Source organism: Triturus cristatus, chromosome 2_1 (genome assembly GCF_964204655.1).
Source record: "Triturus cristatus chromosome 2_1, aTriCri1.1, whole genome shotgun sequence".
Taxonomy (NCBI): Eukaryota; Metazoa; Chordata; class Amphibia; order Caudata; family Salamandridae; genus Triturus; species Triturus cristatus.
The window spans coordinates 686,903,759-686,927,727 of record NC_140581.1 but is presented as its reverse complement, the minus strand read 5'-3'; the positions used below and the strand labels follow the sequence as shown (position 1 = coordinate 686,927,727).

General features: G+C 45.8%; 1 protein-coding gene across 2 annotated transcripts in view; it reads right to left on the bottom strand.

Annotated features, from left to right (window-relative positions):
* The window catches only part of TRIM36 (tripartite motif containing 36), a 640,592-nt gene that overhangs the window by 84,738 nt on the left and 531,885 nt on the right, over positions 1-23,969 (bottom strand). For both annotated transcript variants that reach the window (XM_085632625.1, XM_085632626.1), the window contains exon 6: positions 10,911-11,164. In XM_085632625.1, coding sequence (XP_085488751.1) covers positions 10,911-11,164 — 254 coding nt within the window. The remainder of the gene's footprint in view (positions 1-10,910; positions 11,165-23,969) is intronic.

Genomic DNA, 23,969 nt, shown 5'->3' with positions numbered 1-23,969 from the left:
AATGTAACCTTGCAATAGCTGCGTAACCAGGTGCACCGGGTCCATTTCCATACTACTGCAATGATCTTGTCCTCTCTATGCTTGAGTGGGATATTACCACACTTTGCATCATATACTTATGTATTGCATTGGTTTATCACAGCACTCGGCCACCCCGTTTCCCCACTGGGCTGTATGCCGGCACCTTCACGCCCCTGAGGGAGAACTCCCAGATGTTTTATTGCTCTGTCTTGATGTTTAAGTTTACTTATGATTGCTATGTTATGTTAATTTTTGGGTGGATCTATCAGTCTCAACCTGTTTGGGGGGGTGGTGGGGATGGGACCTTGGGGAAGGTAGTTTGTAGTTTTGTAGTGAAAAAGGCAGCAATAGACGCAGTTAGACCACTTGCATCACACCACCGGCGACATTACTGTAAACGAGGTACATGACAAAGCAAGCCACTGAAGGCTTCGGGGGACGAAAGGACAGGGAAGATTGTAACACAGTATTGCCCTCACGTTCTGGGTAAACACACACCTACAACATGACCGTGTATAATTGTCTTACATGGAACATACATGGGCTTAATGATAATCGGAAGGTTAGATTAGTACAAGCATATCTGGCCAGGCACAAAGTAGATATATGCTTTTTTCAGGAAACACATCTTTCGAGCACGGCGTGCGCCAGGCTTCAGCACATGTACTGGAGTTCTGTGTTTCTAGCGACGTACTCCAGTTACGCCAGGGGCACCGCGATTCTCATTCGTATGGGGATTCGCTGGAATCCGATTCAAACGCTATAGGACCCAGAGGGCAGATATATAGTGACGGAAGGTATGCTTGGCATGGTATGTGTGGTTCTGGTTGCGGTGTACGGCCCCAACTTGGACTCGCCTGAATTTTTCAATGAACTTTGGGATAAGGTAGTTCAAATAGGATGTGCAACCATATTATGGGGGGGGGGGATTTTAATGCCATCCTAGACGACTCCCTTGACCGAAAGGGAGCATCTCATAGCCTACCTCCCAACGCTACCACTGCACTGAACACAATAATTGAAGAGGGTGGATTGGTAGACATATGGCGGCAATGGCATTCAGACGCGGCGGAGGGCACCTGTGTCACAGCACAACACTCAGCCTGGTCATGCATTGACTTCTGGCTCCTGTCCAGGGACGCAGCTTCATGAACTACAGACGTTAAACACATCCCAAGTTTTTATATATTTTTGTAAACGTCCCACTCATACTTACCCGGGCATTCTTCAGCACTATGCACTCGTTGATGATTTCTCTGGTTTGGGCAGGTGGCCCAGCCAGAATTGCCTGGGAAACGCTCACACTCCCACAGGATCAAGGGGGACTGGGCGCGCCAGACATCCAATTCCCTTTCAGCCCAATGTGGAGGTCGAGCTAGACATAGCTGCACCTACACTTTTAGCCGTAACACTGTAACGGCCACACAAAAGTCCTCGTCATGCTATCGACACTACTGAGACGCTGAGATGGGCCTGAAACGGTTTGTGTGAAAGAGCCCATATGGAAATTTTGTACACCCCCTCAATACACAAAAACTACCGGTAGAGTATGAGGGTCAGAGGGAAAGTTTAAAGACCAGCACGGAAAATAATCCCCCAGCTAATCAATGTAACAAACAAGAAATCCGTGGGTCTATGAACAAGGAACTAATGGTCCTAAACCACAAAAGCAAATGCTAACAACGACTACAAAAAGTCCTCATAAAGAGGACGGAGTCCCATCACCCACCATGGTGGCATGCTTCATCATCTGGGGCCTCCTGTTAACCACAACCTGGTGTGATTAACGAGCTACAACTCCAAGGACACTTAAGAAGGAGGAGCTCACGGATGTTTTAAGGATTCGAATAACTTTATTGGGGCCAAAGATAACAGAGACTGAAGCTGCCCTCAGTGTAGTGTGTTCATGTTTAAAGTGCAGCGTGAGTGCAAAAATATAAGGTTTAAAATTGGCTATCCAGCGAAAAATATGTTTAATGAGTATCGTTGGATGTCAAAGAATAAAAAACAAGTGGTCAACATGTTTCAGCCATTATGAATCACAGAAATTGTGATCAAGGCTTTCGTCAGGACCATATGCTACTCCTGCATCATTAGGCCATATAGATTGAAGGCAACAATTACAACATCAAGAAAACAAAATGATACCTCCAGCAGACCTTACCACTATATCAATGGAAAGTGAGGTGCAGGGGTTCTATAACGTAATACCTGTGAAGAATAGACAAAACATGCAAATAAACATGATCAATATAGCACATGAAAAAGGGTTTAGGCAAATTAGTGAAAAATAACAGTGAGTCACAGAAGGTGTACCACTGGTTAGCTTACCCGTCGTAGATCGGGAATGTTTATCAACGCACCTGGTGACAACTCAGGGCGTGAAGCAGCGCTCTGTGAACAATAAAAAGACCTGGTAAAGACCGGTGTAGAGACACTGGTAACAGGTCTGGTAAACCAGTCTAATTCTCGAATGGCAATCAGGCGTATGTGTATAGCACCCTGGTCTATATACTGGTGCAAAAGTATGGAATAGGAATGAATAAAAAGGCCAGTGCAGAGAATAAAGGCCGTTGAGTACCAGATATAAGAAAATACAAGGTGCTAGTTCATGTGTAATGACCTCGCTAAGCATATAACACCCTAGCAACCAAAACGTCACATGCACTCGGGCATGAAAATCGGGATGGGACGTATGGGTTACAGATTATAGTATACTCGCAACCTGGTGTGTTAAATCTATCGAAGAAGTGTGGAGTCCCTATTAATTAGAGTGACATATAATCAAAGTGAGTCAAGAAGTAAAGAACAATTTGGATTTGACTCACTCGTGAAACAGTCACTCAATCACAGCCCCCACACACGTACTGGTTACGAGTGAAATGCCTCTTAAGCGCTAGGACACTTGCGCGCTATCTGGAATGCAAAATCAAACTGGAGGGAGAGAGACACAGAATCTCATGCTGCCTACCTCTCCGTCGCTACTCCAGGTGATCTTCCTGGTTGCCCCTTGCGGTGCTGATCACCGCGTAATTTCTGTTATATGAAGACAATCAAACCCCGGATGTGAACGGGGACGGGACCGGAACACAGACCGGGTCCGAAATCTCACGAGATTGTTTGCGGAGCCAAAGACTCATGGGAAACGTAGTCTGGGTGTCGTAAAGTCATGTGTGGCGTGATATACAACGAAAACGCCTCGAACTCACAAACCATGGGTTACTGTGCACACCAACACGTTTGGCCCGGAAACAATAATGCACAAAATGCATAAACTAAATCCATGTGTGGGTCAGTTGAAGCCTGTCTGGTCACAAATAAGCGTATTGTGACAAGGGAAAATAACTAAACATATCTACTGCGAAACAAAAAGACACGTAAATACGAATCAGCCATAATGCAAGCGTTGTGCTTGCTGATGAGTCTGATGAGGGCTGGAATTATTACAAAGCACTGTATGCATAACCATCCCCTGGTAAAAGACCCATAAAGGGGAAGAGAGAGCGAGCACAGCTGAACCGCTAGGGCAGATGGAACAAAAAAGCCTGTCGCTAAGGCAGGTGAAACAAACAGACAAGCCTGTCCAGCAGTGGTACACAGCGCCACTATTTGACTAAACGGGAATGTGAGGTGCAGAATACCCTCAGGTACAGGTTATAATGCTGATACACCCTCTGAGAGCGCATGCTTCGCCCACTGGATGGTGGAACAATCAAAAATCATGCCGAACAAGTGGTTCCCAAAAGGGGGCACTATGACGGCCTTTTTTAACGGAGTGAGACCCAAGGAATAGTTTCATTGAGACCCCTTGTGTCGCTGTGAATTCTGAAAACCCAACGTTGTTCACATTTAAACAGAAAAGATGACACATCTGTAATGTGCGGAGGGATGAAGGGTTGCTCAAGAACAGTCCACTTAATGTTGTCCGGTTGATGTTGGAGTTCCAAGAAGTGATTGGTCAAACGGGTTGCTTGTTTTCTGCATCTAATGGTGCTTTTGTGCTCCATAATTCTCAGCTTCACTTTTCTGGTCGTCATACCCACGTATCTTTTGTTGCAAGGGCAAGTAAACACAGACTACGTTTCCCATGAGTCTTTGGCTCCGCAAACAATCTCGTGAGATTTCGGACCCGGTCTGTGTTCCGGTCCCGTCCCCGTTCACATCCGGGGTTTGATTGTCTTCATATAACAGAAATTACGCGGTGATCGGCACCGCAAGGGGCAACCAGGAAGATCACCTGGAGTAGCGACGGAGAGGTAGGCAGCATGAGATTCTGTGTCTCTCTCCCTCCAGTTTGATTTTGCATTCCAGATAGCGCGCATGTGTCCTAGCGCTTAAGAGGCATTTCACTCGTAACCAGTACGTGTGTGGGGGCTGTGATTGAGTGACTGTTTCACGAGTGAGTCAAATCCAAATTGTTCTTTACTTCTTGACTCACTTTGATTATATGTCACTCTAATTAATAGGGACTCCACACTTCTTCGATAGATTTAACACACCAGGTTGCGAGTATACTATAATCTGTAACCCATACGTCCCATCCCGATTTTCATGCCCGAGTGCATGTGACGTTTTGGTTGCTAGGGTGTTATATGCTTAGCGAGGTCATTACACATGAACTAGCACCTTGTATTTTCTTATATCTGGTACTCAACGGCCTTTATTCTCTGCACTGGCCTTTTTATTCATTCCTATTCCATACTTTTGCACCAGTATATAGACCAGGGTGCTATACACATACGCCTGATTGCCATTCGAGAATTAGACTGGTTTACCAGACCTGTTACCAGTGTCTCTACACCGGTCTTTACCAGGTCTTTTTATTGTTCACAGAGCGCTGCTTCACGCCCTGAGTTGTCACCAGGTGCGTTGATAAACATTCCCGATCTACGACGGGTAAGCTAACCAGTGGTACACCTTCTGTGACTCACTGTTATTTTTCACTAATTTGCCTAAACCCTTTTTCATGTGCTATATTGATCATGTTTATTTGCATGTTTTGTCTATTCTTCACAGGTATTACGTTATAGAACCCCTGCACCTCACTTTCCATTGATATAGTGGTAAGGTCTGCTGGAGGTATCATTTTGTTTTCTTGATGTTGTAATTGTTGCCTTCAATCTATATGGCCTAATGATGCAGGAGTAGCATATGGTCCTGACGAAAGCCTTGATCACAATTTCTGTGATTCATAATGGCTGAAACATGTTGACCACTTGTTTTTTATTCTTTGACATCCAACGATACTCATTGAACATATTTTTCGCTGGATAGCCAATTTTAAACCTTATATTTTTGCACTCACGCTGCACTTTAAACATGAACACACTACACTGAGGGCAGCTTCAGTCTCTGTTATCTTTGGCCCCAATAAAGTTATTCGAATCCTTAAAACATCCGTGAGCTCCTCCTTCTTAAGTGTCCTTGGAGTTGTAGCTCGTTAATCACACCAGGTTGTGGTTAACAGGAGGCCCCAGATGATGAAGCATGCCACCACGGTGGGTGATGGGACTCCGTCCTCTTTATGAGGACTTTTTGTAGTCGTTGTTAGCATTTGCTTTTGTGGTTTAGGACCATTAGTTCCTTGTTCATAGACCCACGGATTTCTTGTTTGTTACACCCCCTCAATACCCTTGGCTAGGAACCCACAAATGCCCCCGTTTGATGACAAAGGCACAATTGACAGAGCACGGAGGTTAGGCATCATCAGCTGTAATGTAATGTAAAATGTAATGTAAAAAGCTCTTATAGAGCGCAACTTACACCGGACGGTTTCTTGGCGCTAAGCACTTACTTGAGAAGAGGCAGAGAGGGAGAAAAGAGTACTTATATATAAATAGAATGAAAGAGGTGGGTTTTAAGAAGGGACCTAAAGTGAGGGTAAGAAGGAGAAAGTCTGAGTTCCAACGGAAGTGAATTCCAAAAGGAGGGGGCTAGAAAAGAGAATCTGAGGCCACCGTGTTTTTTGCGCCTAAACCTAGGTGTCTGGAGGAGTGCATGATGAGAGGAGCGAAGGTGCCTAGAGGGAACATAGGGATGCAAGAGAGAGGAGATGAAGGAAGAACCAATACCGGCCAGAGATTTATGGGTCAAACAGCCAAGTTTAAACTTGCAACGCTCCGATACAGGGAGCCAATGTAAGGCTTTGAGCAAAGGGTGAACGTGAAAATGTTTGGGATAGTGATAGATCAGGCGAGCAGCCTGATTCTGTATCAACTGTAATCTTTTAAGTTGATATTGTGGGATGCCTACATACAGAACATTGGCATAGTCAATCCGGGAAATGACTAATGCCAATAGTGCCAGGGTAAGGGCCTCAGTGGTCAGGAAGTGGGCTATTTTCCGGATCTTCCTAAGCTGGAAGAAGCAAGAGGACACAGTGGCACTGACCTGATGTTTCATTGAAAGATCGTGGGAGATGTAGACTCCCAGACTTTTCACCTTGTCAGCCGGACAAGGAGAAGGACCCAGAGAAGAGGGCCAAAACGTCGAGTTCCAGGGGTTGGATGGGCCTCCGACAAGAACAAGCTCAGTCTTGTCGGGGTTAAGCTTAAGATGGTGAGCACCCATCCAATTACTGATATGACAGAGGGTGAGTTGGAAATCTTGAATCGCTTCGTCCGATGAGTCAAGGTTGAAGACAAGCAGAATGTCATCTGCATAATTAAATGCAGTGACATTCCTTCCCCGGAGGGAGCGAATAAGGGGAGTAAGATACAAATTGAATAGGAGTGGTGACAAAGACGAACCCTGTGGAACGCCGCAAGTGAGCTGCATTTTATCAGCCGAGAACTGGGAGAGCCGAACAGATTGATGGCGGTTCGTCAGAAAGGAGCGGACCCAACTGAGGGCCGTCCCGCTGATGCCTGCCTCTTTGACACGGTCGGCCAAGATGGTATGGTCGACCGTGTCAAAGGCAGCCGATAGATCTAGAAGAATCAGGGCTTGACTGGTATTAGAGTCGGCGCCTCTACGGAGTTCCTCCATGACAGAGAGTATAACCGCTTCCGTCGAGTGAGCAGATCTAAACCCAGCTTGCTGGGAGTCTAAGAAGTTAGACTCTTCAATAAAAGAACTGAGGACTCCAGTCACATGTGTCTCAAGTACCTTACTCAAGTAAGGGAGAAGGGAAATGGGGCGAAAATTGCCCATGACTGCAGGGTCGGCATTAGGTTTTTTTAATATAGGAACCACCTCAGCGTTCTTAAACTGGCTAGGAACCTCACCGAACAGAAGAGAGTTGTTCAGGAGGGCTAGTGGAGGGGTAGGGCAGGCGGAAAAGGCAGCACGAAGAATCGCGGGAGGGCAGTAGTCCGTGGGAGAGCCAGATGAAACTTTATTAAGCAGGGAAAGAAAGTCACCTTCTAGTATAGGGGGAAACTGAGTAAGGGAGTGGGGATTAGAGAAGGGAGTGGTATCAGTAGGGAACATCACCGGGGATCCAGAGAGGATACTATGTTTAATTTTGCGGATTTTATCAATAAAAAATGTATTGAGGGAATCACAGAGAGCCTGAGATGGTAGGGGTTTGAGGGTCACCCTGTCGGGGTGTGAGAGTTCCTCCACAATGGCAAAAATTTCTTTTGATTTTTGTGCAGAGTTAAGAATTTTAGTAGAGAAATAGGCCGTTTTAGCGACTGAAATGGCCTGTTTGTATTCGCCGGAGAGTTTTAAAAATTGTAGCTTTTCTGAGTGGTCGTAGTTTCTGCGCCAGCGGCGCTCGGCTTGGCGGAGTCCCAGTTTTAAAGATTTTGAGGCTGTCCGAGAACCATCGGTGTGCGTCCTGAGGACGCTTAGTTCTGATTATCTTGAGGGGGGCAACCTTTTCGCTGGCGGATTCTAGCCATTTGACAAGTGCGGCTTCTTGGGAGTCTATGGAGCCGGGACTAGGCAGAGCCGAGGATGTTAAGGAGGTAAAAAATAAGTCAAGGTCTGCTTTATTCCAATTGCGGGCCAAGAGGCTAGGGCCTCGGCTGCGGGAAGGCGGTGGAGAGACCAAAAGGGAGAAAGAAATTAAAAAGTGGTCCGACCAAAGACAAGGTGTAATCGTGAGCGACTCAATTCCTAGATTGTAGGTCCACACTTGATCAAGAGTGTGGCCCTTAGAGTGAGTGGCCGTGTGAATATGTTGAAGGCCGTTGAGCCCACTTAATAGATCGGTGAAAGCCAGAGAGAAAGAGCTTTCAAGCGCGTCTGATGGCCAATAGTTGAAGTCTCCCAGGACCAGCAGTCTGGAATAATTGATTGTAAGCTGGGAGAGTAAGTCGCCAAAGAGCAAGGGAAAGTTTGGCATAGGTTGGGGGGGCGATATACCAGGACGCAAGTAAGAGGAGACACCGAGGATTCAAAACGAATGACTAGGTAGTCGACCTGAGGGATATCGGGTAGGGAGAGGGAAGTAAACCTAAGGGGAAGTTTAATAATGGCGGCTACGCCGCCACCCGGTTTCCCAGCTGGGCGGTTAGCTTGAAGGATATAGTACCCAGGTGGAATGGCTGCCAAAATGTCAGGGGTGGAGTCCTCATTCAGCCAAGTCTCCGTTATGAGTAAGATATCCGGTCGGTCTGCGTCCAGAAGGTGGCATATGTCAAGTTGATGACGGACTAACGACCGAGTGTTGAGATATATAATTGCTAATTCCATATTAGCAGGGGCCTGAACGGGCAGAGATTTGGAGGGGAGGGAAGTGACTATATGTCCAGGGATAAGGGAAGATGGGAGAGTCTGGAGCTCGGAGAAGGTCCTGCGTACTTGTAGAATGCCAAGTTGTTTAAGTTTTAAATAACTAGTAGCGGCCAGCGGCCAGGATGTGTGTAGGGAGATAAAGTCCCTAGGGGAGTAGGATATAGATTGGGCAGAGTGACAGGCCCCAGGCCCCGGCCGGCCGCTGACGGGCGCAGACGGGCTTGCCTTAGGCGCGCCAGCGGCGCGCCCGCTGCGCGCGTCCGCTGCGCGGCCGCGACATCGTTCTTAAAATAGCGGAAGTGCGTGGCGCGTGCGCAGACAGCAGCAACAACTATAACGCTACCCTTCCTATTGGGAGCGTGAAGGTAGCGAGTGCAAGTACAACAGGGTAAGAAAACAAGTGGTTGACGCGATAAAAAAGTTTAAAATGCTGAAATACCCCCAGGAGCATTGAACACAGCTCCTTAGCCCCACAAATCAAGTTTAAAACAATTTAGACAGTACAAAGTAGTTGTGGCAGATAACGATTCCCTGACCCCAAGAGTGCTGCTGCGCGGCCGCGACTTCGCTCCTAAAATAGCGGAAGTACGTGGCGCGTACGCAGACAGCAGCAACAACTATAACGCTACCCTTCCTATTGGGAGCGTGAAGGTAGCGAGTGCAAGTACAAAAGGGTAAGTAAACAAGTGATTGACGCGATAAAAAAGTTTAAAATGCTGAAATACCCCCCAGGAGCATTGAACACAGCTCCTTAGCCCCACAAATCAAGTTTAAAACAATTTAGACAGTACAAAGTAGTTGTGGCAGATAACGATTCCCTGACCTCAAGAGTGCTATGCAGATCTATATCAGGAGGGGTTTATAGGTCCGCTGCCTCCCACTGACACGCCCCCCAAACTTCTCTGACATTCTGCTGTATCACCGAATATGGGCTACCTGCCGACAGCTACACGCTATGTTTCCCAGCCCCCTCCCCCGGTTCTGCAAGCTCTAGAACATATACTCACTACTCCCTCGGCACGCAAGCTCATCACAAGGATCTATACATCCATGCAGACACATTGCCCAGCACAAACGCCACAACGCAGAGAACAGTTGAACACCCAGCTACATCCGCCGGTCACATTAGAGCAGTGGCGCTTCTGTTGTGCGCAGCCCGAACAACTCTCCCCAAACTATAAACTCAGACTAATTCAATTCAAGTTTTTAAACCGATTCTACCGAACGCCTACACAGCTGTTTCGCATGGGCGCTAAACCTACTGCGGAATGCAGGAGATGCCACTCAGACCAAGCAACATTCATATACTTGTCTTGGGACTACCCACAGATAGCTCAATTCTGGAGTGGGGTTTTCAAACAAACAGTGAAATACTCATGACAAACCGAGCCCAGGGCTGTAGTGGGGCTTCTGGGATATGAGAAGAATGTCCCGGTAGAGATCTGTAGATTACTGGCTATGCTGTTGCTGTTGGCTAAGCGCAGAATCGCTATGAAATGAGGTAGACTGAAGCCTCCCTTGCTTAAAGATTGGATCCTTGATTTCACATTTAGTCAGGAACAACTTACTGCCTTCTGGGAGATGATGCCCGCCACGTCCATTCCCAAAGACATATGGCGCTCCTTCCTCACGTGGATGCGAGCGAACGAACAGAACATTCACACCACCATTCAGACCACCTAACACTACAAAATAAATCCCACAAGTTACATATGTGCTCTTCATGCAATATTATAACACATGGCTACCATGTATACAAATTAAGGTACTTTTGATGTATATGCTACATGAAATACGAACTGCTGTAATATCATCAATATTTAATTGTGTCGACTGTGTGTGTATTAAAATACCAATAAAAAAATTAAAATAAAAAAGTTCATCAAGTGCAAGTCATACAATGCTTTGTTTTGATGGTACTTTTTTATACAGTTTCCAGGCCCAAAAATAGTCGGAGGAGACTACTGCTTAAAGTGTCCCCACAGACCTTTAATATTATAAACAGCTCTCACCAAAGTGTCAGGTCTACTTTGCAAGTTATTTCAGTTTGCTTCTTTGTGTTTGCTTATCAATGAAGTTCATATCATTATTGCCCGTTTCTTTCACGAAAGTATTTTATTATAACTAAGAAAATGCTCACTTGTTACAGAATGCCGTATATGCAAAAGCACAAAATGTAATATCACACAAAAATGAAGACCTACCTGTCATGGAGCTGCTTTGCTGTTTGCACGAAGCAAGACTGATCGGTTTCTTTCAGCACTTCCTGTGCGTATCCAACAAGGCCGTTATTTTCTAATAGACCCTGGTACTCCTCAATTTGATGTTGCAGTTTATCCAATCTCGAGGCCTTGGAACTTTGAATTGATTTTAGAACATAAGACTTACGATCTTCCAGGACATTAAAAAGCTTTTCAAATGTATTATTTGCATTTTCTTCGGCTTGGTCTCCGTTAGACTGCAAACAACAAAAACAAGCAAACCCATTAACACTTTCAATAGTAACATCAACTACAAATACTATTGTTAATGTGTTTCTTTTTAATAAATCAGATATTTACCTTGTACATTTGCACTCATGTTTACGTTACTAATCGTGCCATTACAAATACATGCTGTTGCTCCGATAAAAAAAAAGGCATGGGCTTACACGTTTTTTACATAATTACCTGAAATCCTAGTTATCCTCAAAGGAATTTTCCCTAAACCCCTGAAACTCCTTACCAGTACATACTAGGTGGTATGCTATGCAAACCGACATATATACAAGCAGACACATATACAAACACAGTTTATCATATTTATCAAGCGTATTTCTGGAAAAACACTTCAAGGAATCTTCACAGATGGGTCATGAGTGTAATCATACATAAATGTGCACTCCCCTATGTCTACTCATCTATATATTTATTGTGCACCAGGATCACACAGAGCAGGACTAGGACTATAAATGAGGATCTCTTGCAGGAGCAGAGCAGTTCCAAAAAGCATATTCTTCTGCTAAACTGCTTTCTGGACTCCTACAATCCTGCAAGAGGTATTTGATAAGCTTTTGTACAGTTCCCTTCCTGTTCTCCGTGTTTTAGTAATAGGCCACCTGTTTCCAAACCCAGGGTTGGAGAACTGCACCCAAGCCAGGACTGTCCAACTCATACAAACCTTTGCCTTAACATTACATTTATACATCAAGTTACCTCCAACTGCGATGCTACCAACGAAGGTTGCCTAATACCAACACAAAAGTCTCCTAGCAGAAACCTGTGTACTTCTGTAAAAGCAAGCAATGTAAACAGTCATCCATCCAGAAAGACAAAGGAATCTACTCGAAGTATTTTCTAGACCCATTGCAAACAAGTGAAGTAGAACAACAAATTCAGAGTGCTGGGTATGGACCAGATGAATCCCTAACCTCATCTGGAAACTGAATGTGTGCCATCGACTTTCAAAAATGTTTATCTGCATTGTTTACAAACAAAGCATCTGAATCACCAGAATCTTTCCCCTTTTAAGATTCCTGACCCAATCAGTAGACAGGTGCAGCCTGCTCAGCATGATAGGAGGCACTATATGTCGTAACCTGCTTTGACATCTATGGCCTTGATGTTTTCAACAACACATACCTCCCGGACTTCAACACCTAATGCCTGGACGGCGAACAGATGACAACTGTCCATGGAACAATTATGTTTTCCAAGCCTGGACTTCTCTGCGGATCTCCCTTAGAGAAGGAGGAGCTTGCTATGGTAGAGAGAGCACCCTATCCATGCTCCTCGGGCTCCTTTTGTGGACCATTTTCTCTTCCTTCGGTACATGGATTTTAACCTTCTCCCGGTCACGGAGGTTTGGAAAGATTTATCCAGAAAACATAACAAGCATTGGCATAGCCAATAGGTCTCGCCTTTGGGACCTTATAAGTGTTTAGCCATGCAACAGTTGCTTAACTAAATACTTATAAGGTCCCAAAAGCGAGACCTATTGGCAATGCAAAGCGGGAGTGCGGCCGCGAAAGTGAAAGTAATCACGGTAAAGCGGGGCGCGCGCGCCCGCGCACATGCACTGTAGCTCTAGGCTGGCCCGGTAGCACTTGCGCTGGGTCAGGCGAGACCTAAAATGAAAAGGCAAAGCTCAATGCCCCACAATCCTGATTACAGGAGCCTGAAAAAATGATTGGGGCCTGATGGGATCCCGTAAAGTAGCAGTGTACGTTTTCCAGCCCTTTGAGGCTGCAATCTATATTGCTACATTGCTCTCTCTTTCTCTCACTTTTCATATTAACAAAGTTTAGGAGACTTTTTTGTCATTATTTTTCATCGGTGAATCTTTTGCAAATTAACACTGGCTGCCTTTTTAAAGAAAATCATGAATATTTGCTTATACAGCCTTCAATAGGCTGTTAAGGTGCTTTTTTTATCAGAGATCTCATGAAGAAGAAAAAACAAATATTTATTTGCCTTTTCGTGGATAATTAGCAGTTTAAAGTCAGCACCTAAAATTAAGCCAGTCATACCTATAAGTCATAAAGTCTCTCTAGTCCATTCTCTGGAGCTTCTGATCCATTTTCCAAAGTTCACTCGAGCACCAGTGCAGTCTCTGAACTACCTACTTGTGACTCTAAGCACATGCATAGTCATAAGTCAGGCATTAATCGTTTGCAGAGGGGTGCAAAAGGCCGCTGCCCGTACCCTCTTCACCCCTCGAAATCTTGCCCTACTTCCAAATACATACATAAGCTACACTGGCTTCCGATAGAAAAGATAATTCAATTTAAGTCACTGTGCATCGCTCACAGAATTTTCTACGCCCAAGCCCCTTTCATTCTAGCCAACCCTCTTGTCCCCTATGTACCGGAACGCACCCGCTGCTCCTCGAACCAACATCTGCTATGTATTCCCCTTGTTAGAAGAGCCCGGGCGGGCTTGTTAGAAGAGCCCGGGCGGGAGGCCGGTCGTTTCGAGTTTTAGCTTCCTCTCTCTGGAATGCCCTCCCTAGCACTATCAGGAATCTACGGGACCATGAGGTTTTCAGGAGGGCAGTTAAGACCTGGCTCTTTCCCCTGATTAATCTTCTGTCTTGCCCCCGCTCCTTGGTTTGTACCTGCGGATCTAGCGCTGGGATGCCCCGTCGCTGGGGTAGCCATGCACTCTACAAATCCCATAACATAGTGTAGGAAGGTTCCATTTTTTTATGGTCACCCCCAACACAAAGACACACCTTTTGCTCCAACCCAGATTTTTTTTTTTAAACAACTTTATTGGCATTTCAATATCACATTTGGAGACATAGTCAGGGATACTTGATACATTATCATATCCACAGGTTATATTTTCTGCTGGTCATACCAAATTTTTATGCATTATTCCGAATTGTACACATTTAACAGGAACATCAAATTGTAAATGGTTCCCCTTACCCCCTCCCCCCCCAATATAGATCGTTATATCCTTGTCTCCAAATTATGTTTGTATAGGCCAATTTAACCCCTCAACTCCCTCCACACCCCTGACGGACGTCTGTATTACTACTTACACCTATTCTTCAGAGGGGGCTGTACATCAGCGAGCATTGCCGACCATGCCTGGAGGTCATCTTCTAGTCTCTCGTCTCTACGGACTGGTTTCATTCTTACTCTCTCTGTTGTTGCCCACTCACACATGTCTCTCAACCATCTTTCACACTTCAGGGAGGTCGCTTTCAGCCACTCAATCGCTATTCTTTTCGCGATTACCAGTCCCAGCATCACAAATTTCCTGCTCAACTTTCTACCTTTGGGTGTTGGGAGAAGCCCTAATAGGACTGACCGTATTTCCCTGGGAACCTCCCATTCCGATGCAACTCGAATTTGCTATAGTATCTCTTCCCAAAATGTTACCATCATCAGGCACAACCATACCACGTGGAGGAAGTCAGCCTCGGTATCTTGGCACCGGGGGCATTCACTGGATCGTTCTGGGTATATTCTACTCAATACTTTCGGGGTTAGGTTCCAACGCTGATGGTTGTGACTCTGAAAGTGCACTGGTGTCTGCTACCCAGGCCCCAGTGCTCTCTAACTAAAACTAAAACCTTTATGTGTGAATTGGTAACACCAATTGGGAAGGACATTAACCCCTTTATAAGTCCTTAGTATATGGTACCAGTGGTACCCAAGGCATGGGTGTTAAAGGATCAACAGGGCCTGAAGCACTGTTTGTGCCACTCTAAGTGACCCAAGTAAACTACTGACAGCCGGCCTGCCACTGCAGAAGCAGTGCAAATTGCTCAAACTCGACTTTACCCTCACCATGTGCGGCAAAGTCAATGCACTATTTTTAATATATGCCAGTCACCCCTAACGAAGGCCTCCTAAGCCCAGGAGGCAGAGTGCATTATATTAAAGGTATGGACATGCAAGTGCAAGCTTGTATGTCCCTATTGTGACTTTCATCATTAAAGGATACTGTAAGTCATAGGTGGTCCATAGGATAACATGGGCTGGCACCAGAGCATACTTGGGGTTGGCACCTCCATTATGGTACCACCACAAAATAGGTCATGTTTGGTATCAAACAACATGCCTTGAATCTCGTGTTAGAAACGATGTGGCATACACCCAGGTGGCTACCTTAGACGTTGCCCACCTAGTTGCCCCAGACTTTGCTGTGCTCTGGCTGCCAGCCCGCAGCTGCTGCCCCCAAGACAGGAATATAACCCCCTGGCAGGAGGTATGAACTTTCCCAGGAGTCAGAAACAATGGCCTGGACGGGAAGAAGTTACACCTACCTCCCTGACATGATGGCAAGTGAAGTGGCACATCAAGCTTCAAAGGCTGTACCGCATGTGATAAGCAAGCAGGCTGCCTCCCAAAGGAGGAAATAGATTTGCCCCTGCCCGAGGCACATTTGCACATGGGCAGGCGAGAACATTAGGTATTCAGGAGGTGTATACCCCAGAAGGCTAGCCACACCTCATGGGTGGGCTACCTGGTCTGTACAGCTAAGGAAGTCATCTACCATTTTTAAAAGTGGTAGAATCCAGGATTCTGAGTAGAAAAGGTGACCTACACCCCCGGATGTGGTCACCTCAGAGGTGGATTAGACTTTGGGGCTAGAAGCCCCTTGGCCATTTGCACCCTCACCCCTAAAGCCCTTAAATATAGGATTTACAAAACACAAACTACAGGCGAGATACTCTGCACCTGTGGCACCCTTCCTGGAACTGCATGACTGCCAATCGTACCGGACCAAAGCAACGTGTCCAAAGACAGAGGGAGCCCTTTGAGAGCCAAAGGCAACTCCAGACTCCCATGGACTAGTTGCTCTAGTCCCCTGCGCGCCACAGGTAAAAACAATGTACCGGAACCAAAGAATCACTGGCCATCGGGCCCTCCGAGAGATCGCCCAAAAGTAGAAGGTCCAGTGCATTGTGGGAAACATAATCCTGACCTCCACAAACTTTCAGGCTGTTATCATGTTACCCCGACATCAAAATAACTTTCTGCTGAGCTTACCACTACCAAGGTTTGTTGGTCGCCAGTCCGGCAACCACCCCCTTTACTTGGCGCTGCACCTCAAGGTAACTCTGCAAAACCTTAATCCGACATCAGCAGAGGCTTTGTTGTTGACTTTTTGCCACCTGTTCCTCCCACTAGCACTGTGTAAGATGTAAAACCAGCTCCCCTGCAGCTACCGCTTCAGCACCAAGAGCCAGGACAACTCTGCACCCATGCTTCTCGATCCAGGTAAAAATCTAACTAATTGTCTTGACTTGGTTATGGGACCCACATCACCTGTACTGTCCTTGGGTTCCATGCAACTCGACCTGCAAGTGACCGACTGACACCAGTGCTTTTTAACATTGACCGCAATGATAAAGTTTTGCAGTACTGTTTTGCACTGATTTAATATTGCTTCTAAAATCCATAACTCTGATTATACTTAGCTGATTTACTTAGTTTTGGTGTCTACATTTACATGAAAATCAGCTTTTTGTTTATAAATTGGTGCCAATTTATTCAAGTCGTGTCAAATACTTTTTGTCCATGTTGGTTTTTCTGAAATGCTTGACACATGTTCCTCTAGTAAAGCCCGACTGCTTTTTGTCACTCTTTGAGCACAGGGTTTATTATTGTGGATCCAAGGACCATTTTTTGGTATTGTGAGAGTACTGCATGGTGAGGCCTAACCCGCATCACCACATAATACTTCACCTTCCTACACACAGGAAAATTATTTTCTTCAAAAGAGAGATGTTTATTTCCAGCAAAAGTGCCTTCTGGCAACTGCCATACCCACAACATATTGGATCTAAGCTATCCTGTTGTTCATGTTGCCCTTAGGGCTGAGTGCAAGAATCAACATACGACCTATTCAACAGTTGAGGAAGGCAACTGGGAAGTCAAGCTAACACACTCGCATTCGCAGCTGTAGTCTGTTCCATAGCGGTACTTCCTAACAACATGGTAGCATGGATTCAGTAAGACCAGAGATGTCCTGCATGACCAGGTGCCATGGACGCCTCACTTAGTTTGGGGAGCTTATCTAAAGTGCACCAATATAATACACATGGCGGTGGAGAAAAACAGCCTACAATACATAACTACTGAAACTGACAAAGGTTCATCAGGTATTAAGGCTACTTCGTCCCTCTACGCACCCCGTTCTTGTTGGAACAGACAGCATGACCATGCAGCATTTCTTCAAACTGTAAACGAGAAGAAGCTAGAGAAATACTCTCCATAAAGGTTCAGTCAATTTAGAGTGGGAAAATTTTTATGAATCTCTCAATAAAAGCTGTTCACATACTAGGTACTGAAAATGTTCAGGCAAATGATCTGAGCAGAATAGTCAAATAAAATCACAAATGGATCATAGATAAGGCATACTTGAAGATTTCTTTTGCAACTGGGGATACCTATCGGAATGACTGTTTGTTACAGGAAAAATAAAATATCCAAGCATTGCACCCACAAGCCAAAGACAATGGGGAATCCGATCAACCGATCAGATAATTTTCTGTATGCTTTGACTCCATTTTCACAGATTCCAACAACCATGATCAAAATGAGCCATTTCAGAGCCAGAAAGATAACTGTAGCAAAGAGGAAGAGGCATCTTTTTTTAAATGTTTGGGAGATCTCAGAAGAAGTTGCTATGCAACCCAAACTATGGAAGCTACAAGACCAGATTTAACACCTCGGGGAACCATCTTTGAGCTTAGTAACATGACTCCTGAACATTTATTTAACAAAACAATTGAATCTTCCAAAAGATTGTATGGACATTCAAAAAGAAGTCAAACACTCGGCAACAAGTTTGACCTATGCATTCAAATGGAAGAGGTTTTGCATTTGTGGCGTTCACAAGGACTTCAACCTACTCACATGCTCAGAAGCAGATTTCTCTATATACTGCTTCTGGCTAATTTAAATTTACAATTCTCATCAATCAAGACACACTTTGCAGCTGTAGGAGAGTGGAATCTGACTAATGGTTGCCCCCAACTTTTTGCCTGGTATTTAAGTGGTTTTTGACTAGTCTGGCTGGGATCCTGCTATCCAGGACCCCAGCCTATCTGCTTTCTCCCTAAAACTGTTGTGAGTACTCTAGGTACAAACATAATTGGATGCTGGACATGCCCTACCAGTCCCTTGTAGATGGTACCCTAGGTACCCAGGGCATGGGGCCCCCAGTAGGCCTACCAGGGCTGCAGCACTTATTGTGCCACCCTGGGACAGCCACCCAAACTGACACCACCAGGTCACTACTGTAGCCTGGGTAAGGTGGTGCTAGCACCCCTTACAGGGATGTAGGTACCCTATGTCCCATACCATTACAACACATATACTCTCATAGGTCACCCCTATGGCAGGCCCTGGTAATCCTACAGGGCTGGGTGCTGAGGTATGTGTGAGGGGGGACCCCTACGTGAGTAGGACCTCCCTGCAACCTTCGTAAAAATGTTACTGGGTTGTTTGTAGTGTAGCCATACCATATACTCTTAACCGCATTATAAGTTATTGCGTCATCGCTGTAACTTTGGAGTGGCTACACAGAACCATATCGTGTTTGGTGTCAAACATGAAGGAATCATACCCCCAGCCCAGCCATGGGCATGGGGGCACGATTCCCCCTTGCTAGGAGGGTGATATGGGAAAAGCGGTAGAATTTGGAAACCAATTTAAAAGTGCACATGTACCACAGAATGGCTACTGTTCGCCACCTACACGACTCTGGCTGGCTGTTGCTGGGGAAAACCCCAGCCTCGCCATCTGGACAATAGGGCTCCTGTGGCAGGGAGGTGCCAGCACCTCCCCAGACAGGATATGTGGATTGGAACAGGGTGGGTGCACCAAAAAGTCCATTCAGAGTTGCACGTAGGCAGCTGCAGAGCCCCAATTCTGCATACACCGCCTGGAACCGGTTCAGGGGCATCCTGCCCCTCGCCCAGGCGGGAAACACACAAAGGGGAGTGGGTGTAGCCACCCTTTCCCGCCTCTACTCTGATTGGTAGGCTCTATTTTGGACCATCCCCTAATCTTGGGGATATATGGGAATAACTTTGCCCTAGAGCCTTAGATTCGTACAGGACTTCACAGAACTGACCTTCGACGAGCTGCTGCCCAGCTGACTGAAGAAATCTCCCTTGGGATAAAGGAGTTATCCCCCTGCTTGGCAGGCACCTAAAAGACTACAAGATACCCGGTTGGAACTTCGTTGCTCTCCCGACCTTCGACGCCTTCCAGCAACCTCGAGGTGGGTCTCCAGTGCATCCCAGCGTCCTGTGAGCGTGCCCAGCAAGTCTGAGCACCCTGGACCACGTGGGTGTCGAGATCCCCGCATACCCCGAGACACCGGCCACCTCTTGTCCAGCACACGACCCCGACCAGTGGGGAAGTTGTGCTTTGGCCCATTCTTGAGCCAACCTTCAAGCAGCATTTGTGCCGACCCTCAGCTCCCTGGCCCGCTCCGGTGGCCCGTGGGAGCCCTTTTACGCACTCCATTTTGCTGCCTTCCGCGGTCCCTTGTCTCTCGACTTGTGGGCCCTGACGGAGGACAATCTTCTTTTCTAAGAGTTCCCCTGGTTGCTCCAGGCCTGCTCTACGCTCCCTGCAAAGGAGAGCACCCTCAGACCACGTGGGTCTGCACCAGCAGCTGCTTTGTTCATCTTGCGTGGGTTGCGGTTGCCAATGCTTAGTGGATCCAATCGGGACACTAACACCGCAGCGACCCTCAGCCGACGTGGGACAGTCGCCCTCCAGAAGCTGGCCTTCCTTGAAGCCTCCCGGAGCCCGTGACTGCAGAGCCCAGCTGTACCTTCCACACCTGAAGCACCCGACATCCACGAGCTCCTTCCTGTGAGCTCCCTGGTCACTGTGCTGTGACCCAGACTCTGTCCCCTCTGCTTTCAGGTTCATCTTTGTCTTTTCTTCAACTTCAATCTTCACGACTTCAGCGACACTTCCAGCTAGCAGCAGTTTGGACTCCTTTTCCATAGAAAATCAGCCCGCGACCCGACACCAGAATCGACCTATGCACCCGGCTTCCCTGGGGCAGGTAACAGTGGTACTTCGGTACTTCCGTGGTGGTGGGCTCTCCAAAGCCTTAAGTCTCAAGCCTTAACTTTGTACTGTTGTTAGAAGTGTCCTTAAACCTTAATTATTCAACCGCGACATTCTCCATAGGCTAACATTGCGATCCCGACAGCAACTTCTCGCACTGCACACGCCTCCCGTGGGTCCCCTTCCTCTTAACTGTGGGTGGATTCTTAAGGGGCCAGCGATCCTGAATGCCCTAGGCATTGCCTGTAGAATTGTCGTGGTTCTTATACCACTATTTTAGTATATGGTTTGGTCCCCCCCTGGGGCCCATTGATTTCTGTGCTATTTATTGTGTTTAGAAATGCTTGTTTAAATTGTAACTTTGCCACTAGCCACATAAAGTGACTGTGGGATTCTGTCTAGAATAAATACATATATTTTATATATATACCTGTGTGGGCTACTCTTTCATTTGGTTATTCAAGAGGTTATTATGGTAAAACAATAAGCTTAACACTCCTTCAAGACTTAGCCTGAAGGCTGCTCTCCACAGCTACCACTAGGATAGCTTTCTTTAAAGGTTGTCTTAAACCTACCATCAATAGGAGTCGAATTGGACTGGTGCAAGGTGTCCCTATAACTAGGAACAGCATATGCCTGGCCAACTTCTCACAGCAGCCGTTGCCCGTTACAGGAAAAGTCCTTCTTGCATATTCTTTTTCAATGTCCCGGTGATAAGGATTAATTAGAAGCAATACAGAAATTTCTCTCCTATCCGCCCAATTAGGCGAAATTTTCCTTCTTAGGAACGTATGTGGTTCTTGTGAAAATTTCCAGGGTCTTAACCTAGAATAAATTAAATGACCGTGAAGGTAGACTATTATTGCAAACATCAAAAATCTAAACCTAAAGACACCCCCTCTTTAGGGGATGAATTTCTTAAAAGTACATAGGCATTTTGTCTCCACCTCCAAGTGTCCTTCAGGAGAAAAAGCCTGAAAACCCTGTCGGGTAGTAAAACTCTGACAATCAAAGCAGTCACTCATGAAACGCTTAGTCACAGTAGATTGGGAATTTAGGTAGCCATTGTTTGAAAACTGTAATACACTTTTTAGGTTTAGTTATTTAAGGATGTTCTTAAAAGTAATAGCGGTATTTATACATTTTTATGATATCCTAGAGATTTTACAGCTTTTATTTTGACCCTCTTCACTATTTGTTACCATCCTCAAACTATACAAAAATTCTAAGCAAAAAAAAAATCGAATCGAATCTGAAAAGGAGTACTCCTTCTACAGATAGGCCTCATTCTGAACACACACCATGCCCATTTCAAGAAACCAATATTTTGGAAGCAACTTCTCTGGAGGTCTACTTTTCCTTTAACCACTCCAACACCTCACCCCATTGAACATCAAGTTCAAACTAGAATTAGAATACCCTTCAAGAAAACTGCTAGTAAAAGAAAGAATTAGGTTTTCAGGTATGTGTTCGGGTAATAAAGAGCAACTATCGCAATATCTAGTTCTCCTGTAACGACTGTCAGAATGTCATATCTTTCCTTTGGTTTTTTTTACTTCTTTCAAATCAAAGGTGACCTCTTTATGAAAGATTATGTCGTCTACTCCATTTGGTAATCTGCTCACCAACACCTTCTACACTCTGGAAAGAGCGCTGGCCCCAACGTTCCCTTGTCTTAGCCGAGCAGCTATATCTCATTTATATACAGAGTAACCAGCAAGTGACTTCGGATTGGACCTTTTTATTTCAAGGGATCAAGTTGCGTATGTTGAGTGATACTATATTATCTACTGAAAAATACAGCTTACAGGAGGATGATTATCTATGGTTTCTTCAGAATATTTGTCTACGACTGCATAATACATAAGAATACATGGGTCATGTGGCTTCGACCCTTTATGTCATCATCTCCCTACATCCTCCAACAGATTCAACATAAACTCGACACAAAATAGGGCATCTCTTTTGTACCCAAGTCATTAAACTAGGTGAGACTACTAAAGAGACCCTGGTATCTCAGGTTAAAGCTCCAGTCTGGCAATTGTTTTGTCATTCTATCACCACCTCCATTCCCAACTATTCCAGACCCCACACGACAGCAATAACTGCAACCACCATTTCTAAATAATATGTTGCAATTCATACATCCTGTGCCTTGTGATCACTATTAAATCACTGCATATCATATCACAATAATGTTTAATACAGGTTATGGTCTCCGACGTGGACGCTCAATTTCTAATACTTTTGATCTCCAGTCAGCCTGTATCCATTTTTTCTTTCAGGAGTCTATTTTCGTTCTTCACCTCGCAGCTCTTCCACTGGTCATGGTTTTGTTGTCTTTCGTTGAACCAGACACTATTTCTTGTTCATTTCAGTTATCCAATGGAAAACCGTTAAGGTTTTCTCTTTGGCTTAGAAGAGGACAGTTGTTTGGTTTTTGGTCTAACTCATTGATATTTTTCTATGAGAGGCCTCACCTCATGCCTGTTTTGCACAATAATTAGAAACGTGCTTTGAACTATTGAGAATGACTTTGAGCCATAGTATGTTCTGGTGCAATCGATTTTCCAAGTGTGCAGATTTCAATTTGCCTCCTCGCGTTTACTTTTCCAAAGCATCTTATTTTGTTTGAGACTCCTTGAAGTGTCCTATTCATCTCTCTGGTTCCACTCCACAGTCATAAGCATAGTCCACATCATTCTTGGGACTGTCAATTCTGAGGATATCTTTAGTTAAACCTTCTTTAATGTCTGCTCCCGGTTATTCCAATTTTTTTTAGAAATATACTTTAAAGGTAGCCGCAAACGACTCTGCTACTTTCGTGGGGAGAGAAAGCCATGCCACATTCTTGGACCCCGCTGGGGACTACATTTCCCACCATCCCCGCTACTGAGAAAAGCACTAAAAAGCGAGACGTCTGCCCACGGCTGCCGTAGCCGCTACCGTTTCTGCTGCTTTGGTGAGGAGAGAAAGCGTTGCCGCATGCCTGAACGCCAGTGGAGACTACATTTCCCACCTTCCCCTGCGCCCGAGGAACCTGAGGAACACATACGAAAGCGCAACGCCAGCCCTCGGGACGAGTGCAGAGATGCGCCCGGGCCAAGGACAGGCCCATCCATACCTGGAGGCAGCTGGGCTGGGCCACTCCTCTAGCCCCTGGGGTCACATTGCTGTGTGCTTCTAGCTAAACCATGGATAAAAGGAAATCAAGGGCGCCCACGCTGTGAAATGAAATAGTCAAAATGAGGGACTCCTTCCTGACAAGAGCAGCGGATGTGCTCTCCAAAGAAATTGAGATTAAGGAGCGCCGCCTCTCGCTAGAAGCAATAAGATTTTCCATGGTAACTAACCTCCGATCTCTTAGGAATGGGTTCTATGGAAGAGCAATCTGTAAATAACGCAGCTTCCAGGACGTCAGCCTTGACTACTAATTCTAAATCTTCTAGGCCAGACGGTAGTCTCCCAGTGGAACACCCAGGCAAAAGGAAAAGGGTGAGGACTAAAACAGCTCCTGTTACCAAATCCATTAAAGCGTGCAAAAACATCTCCACGGTCTCACCTCGGGGATCGCATGCAGGCCCTGCTCTCACCCTACACCCACCACCCCCCGGAGACGCCTTGTGCCAAAAACTGGAACAGACACTTAACACCCTCTTACAGTCCATTTTGAACAGACTGTCCAAAATAGAGGAGAATGAGCGGCCTGGACAGGAAAAATCACATG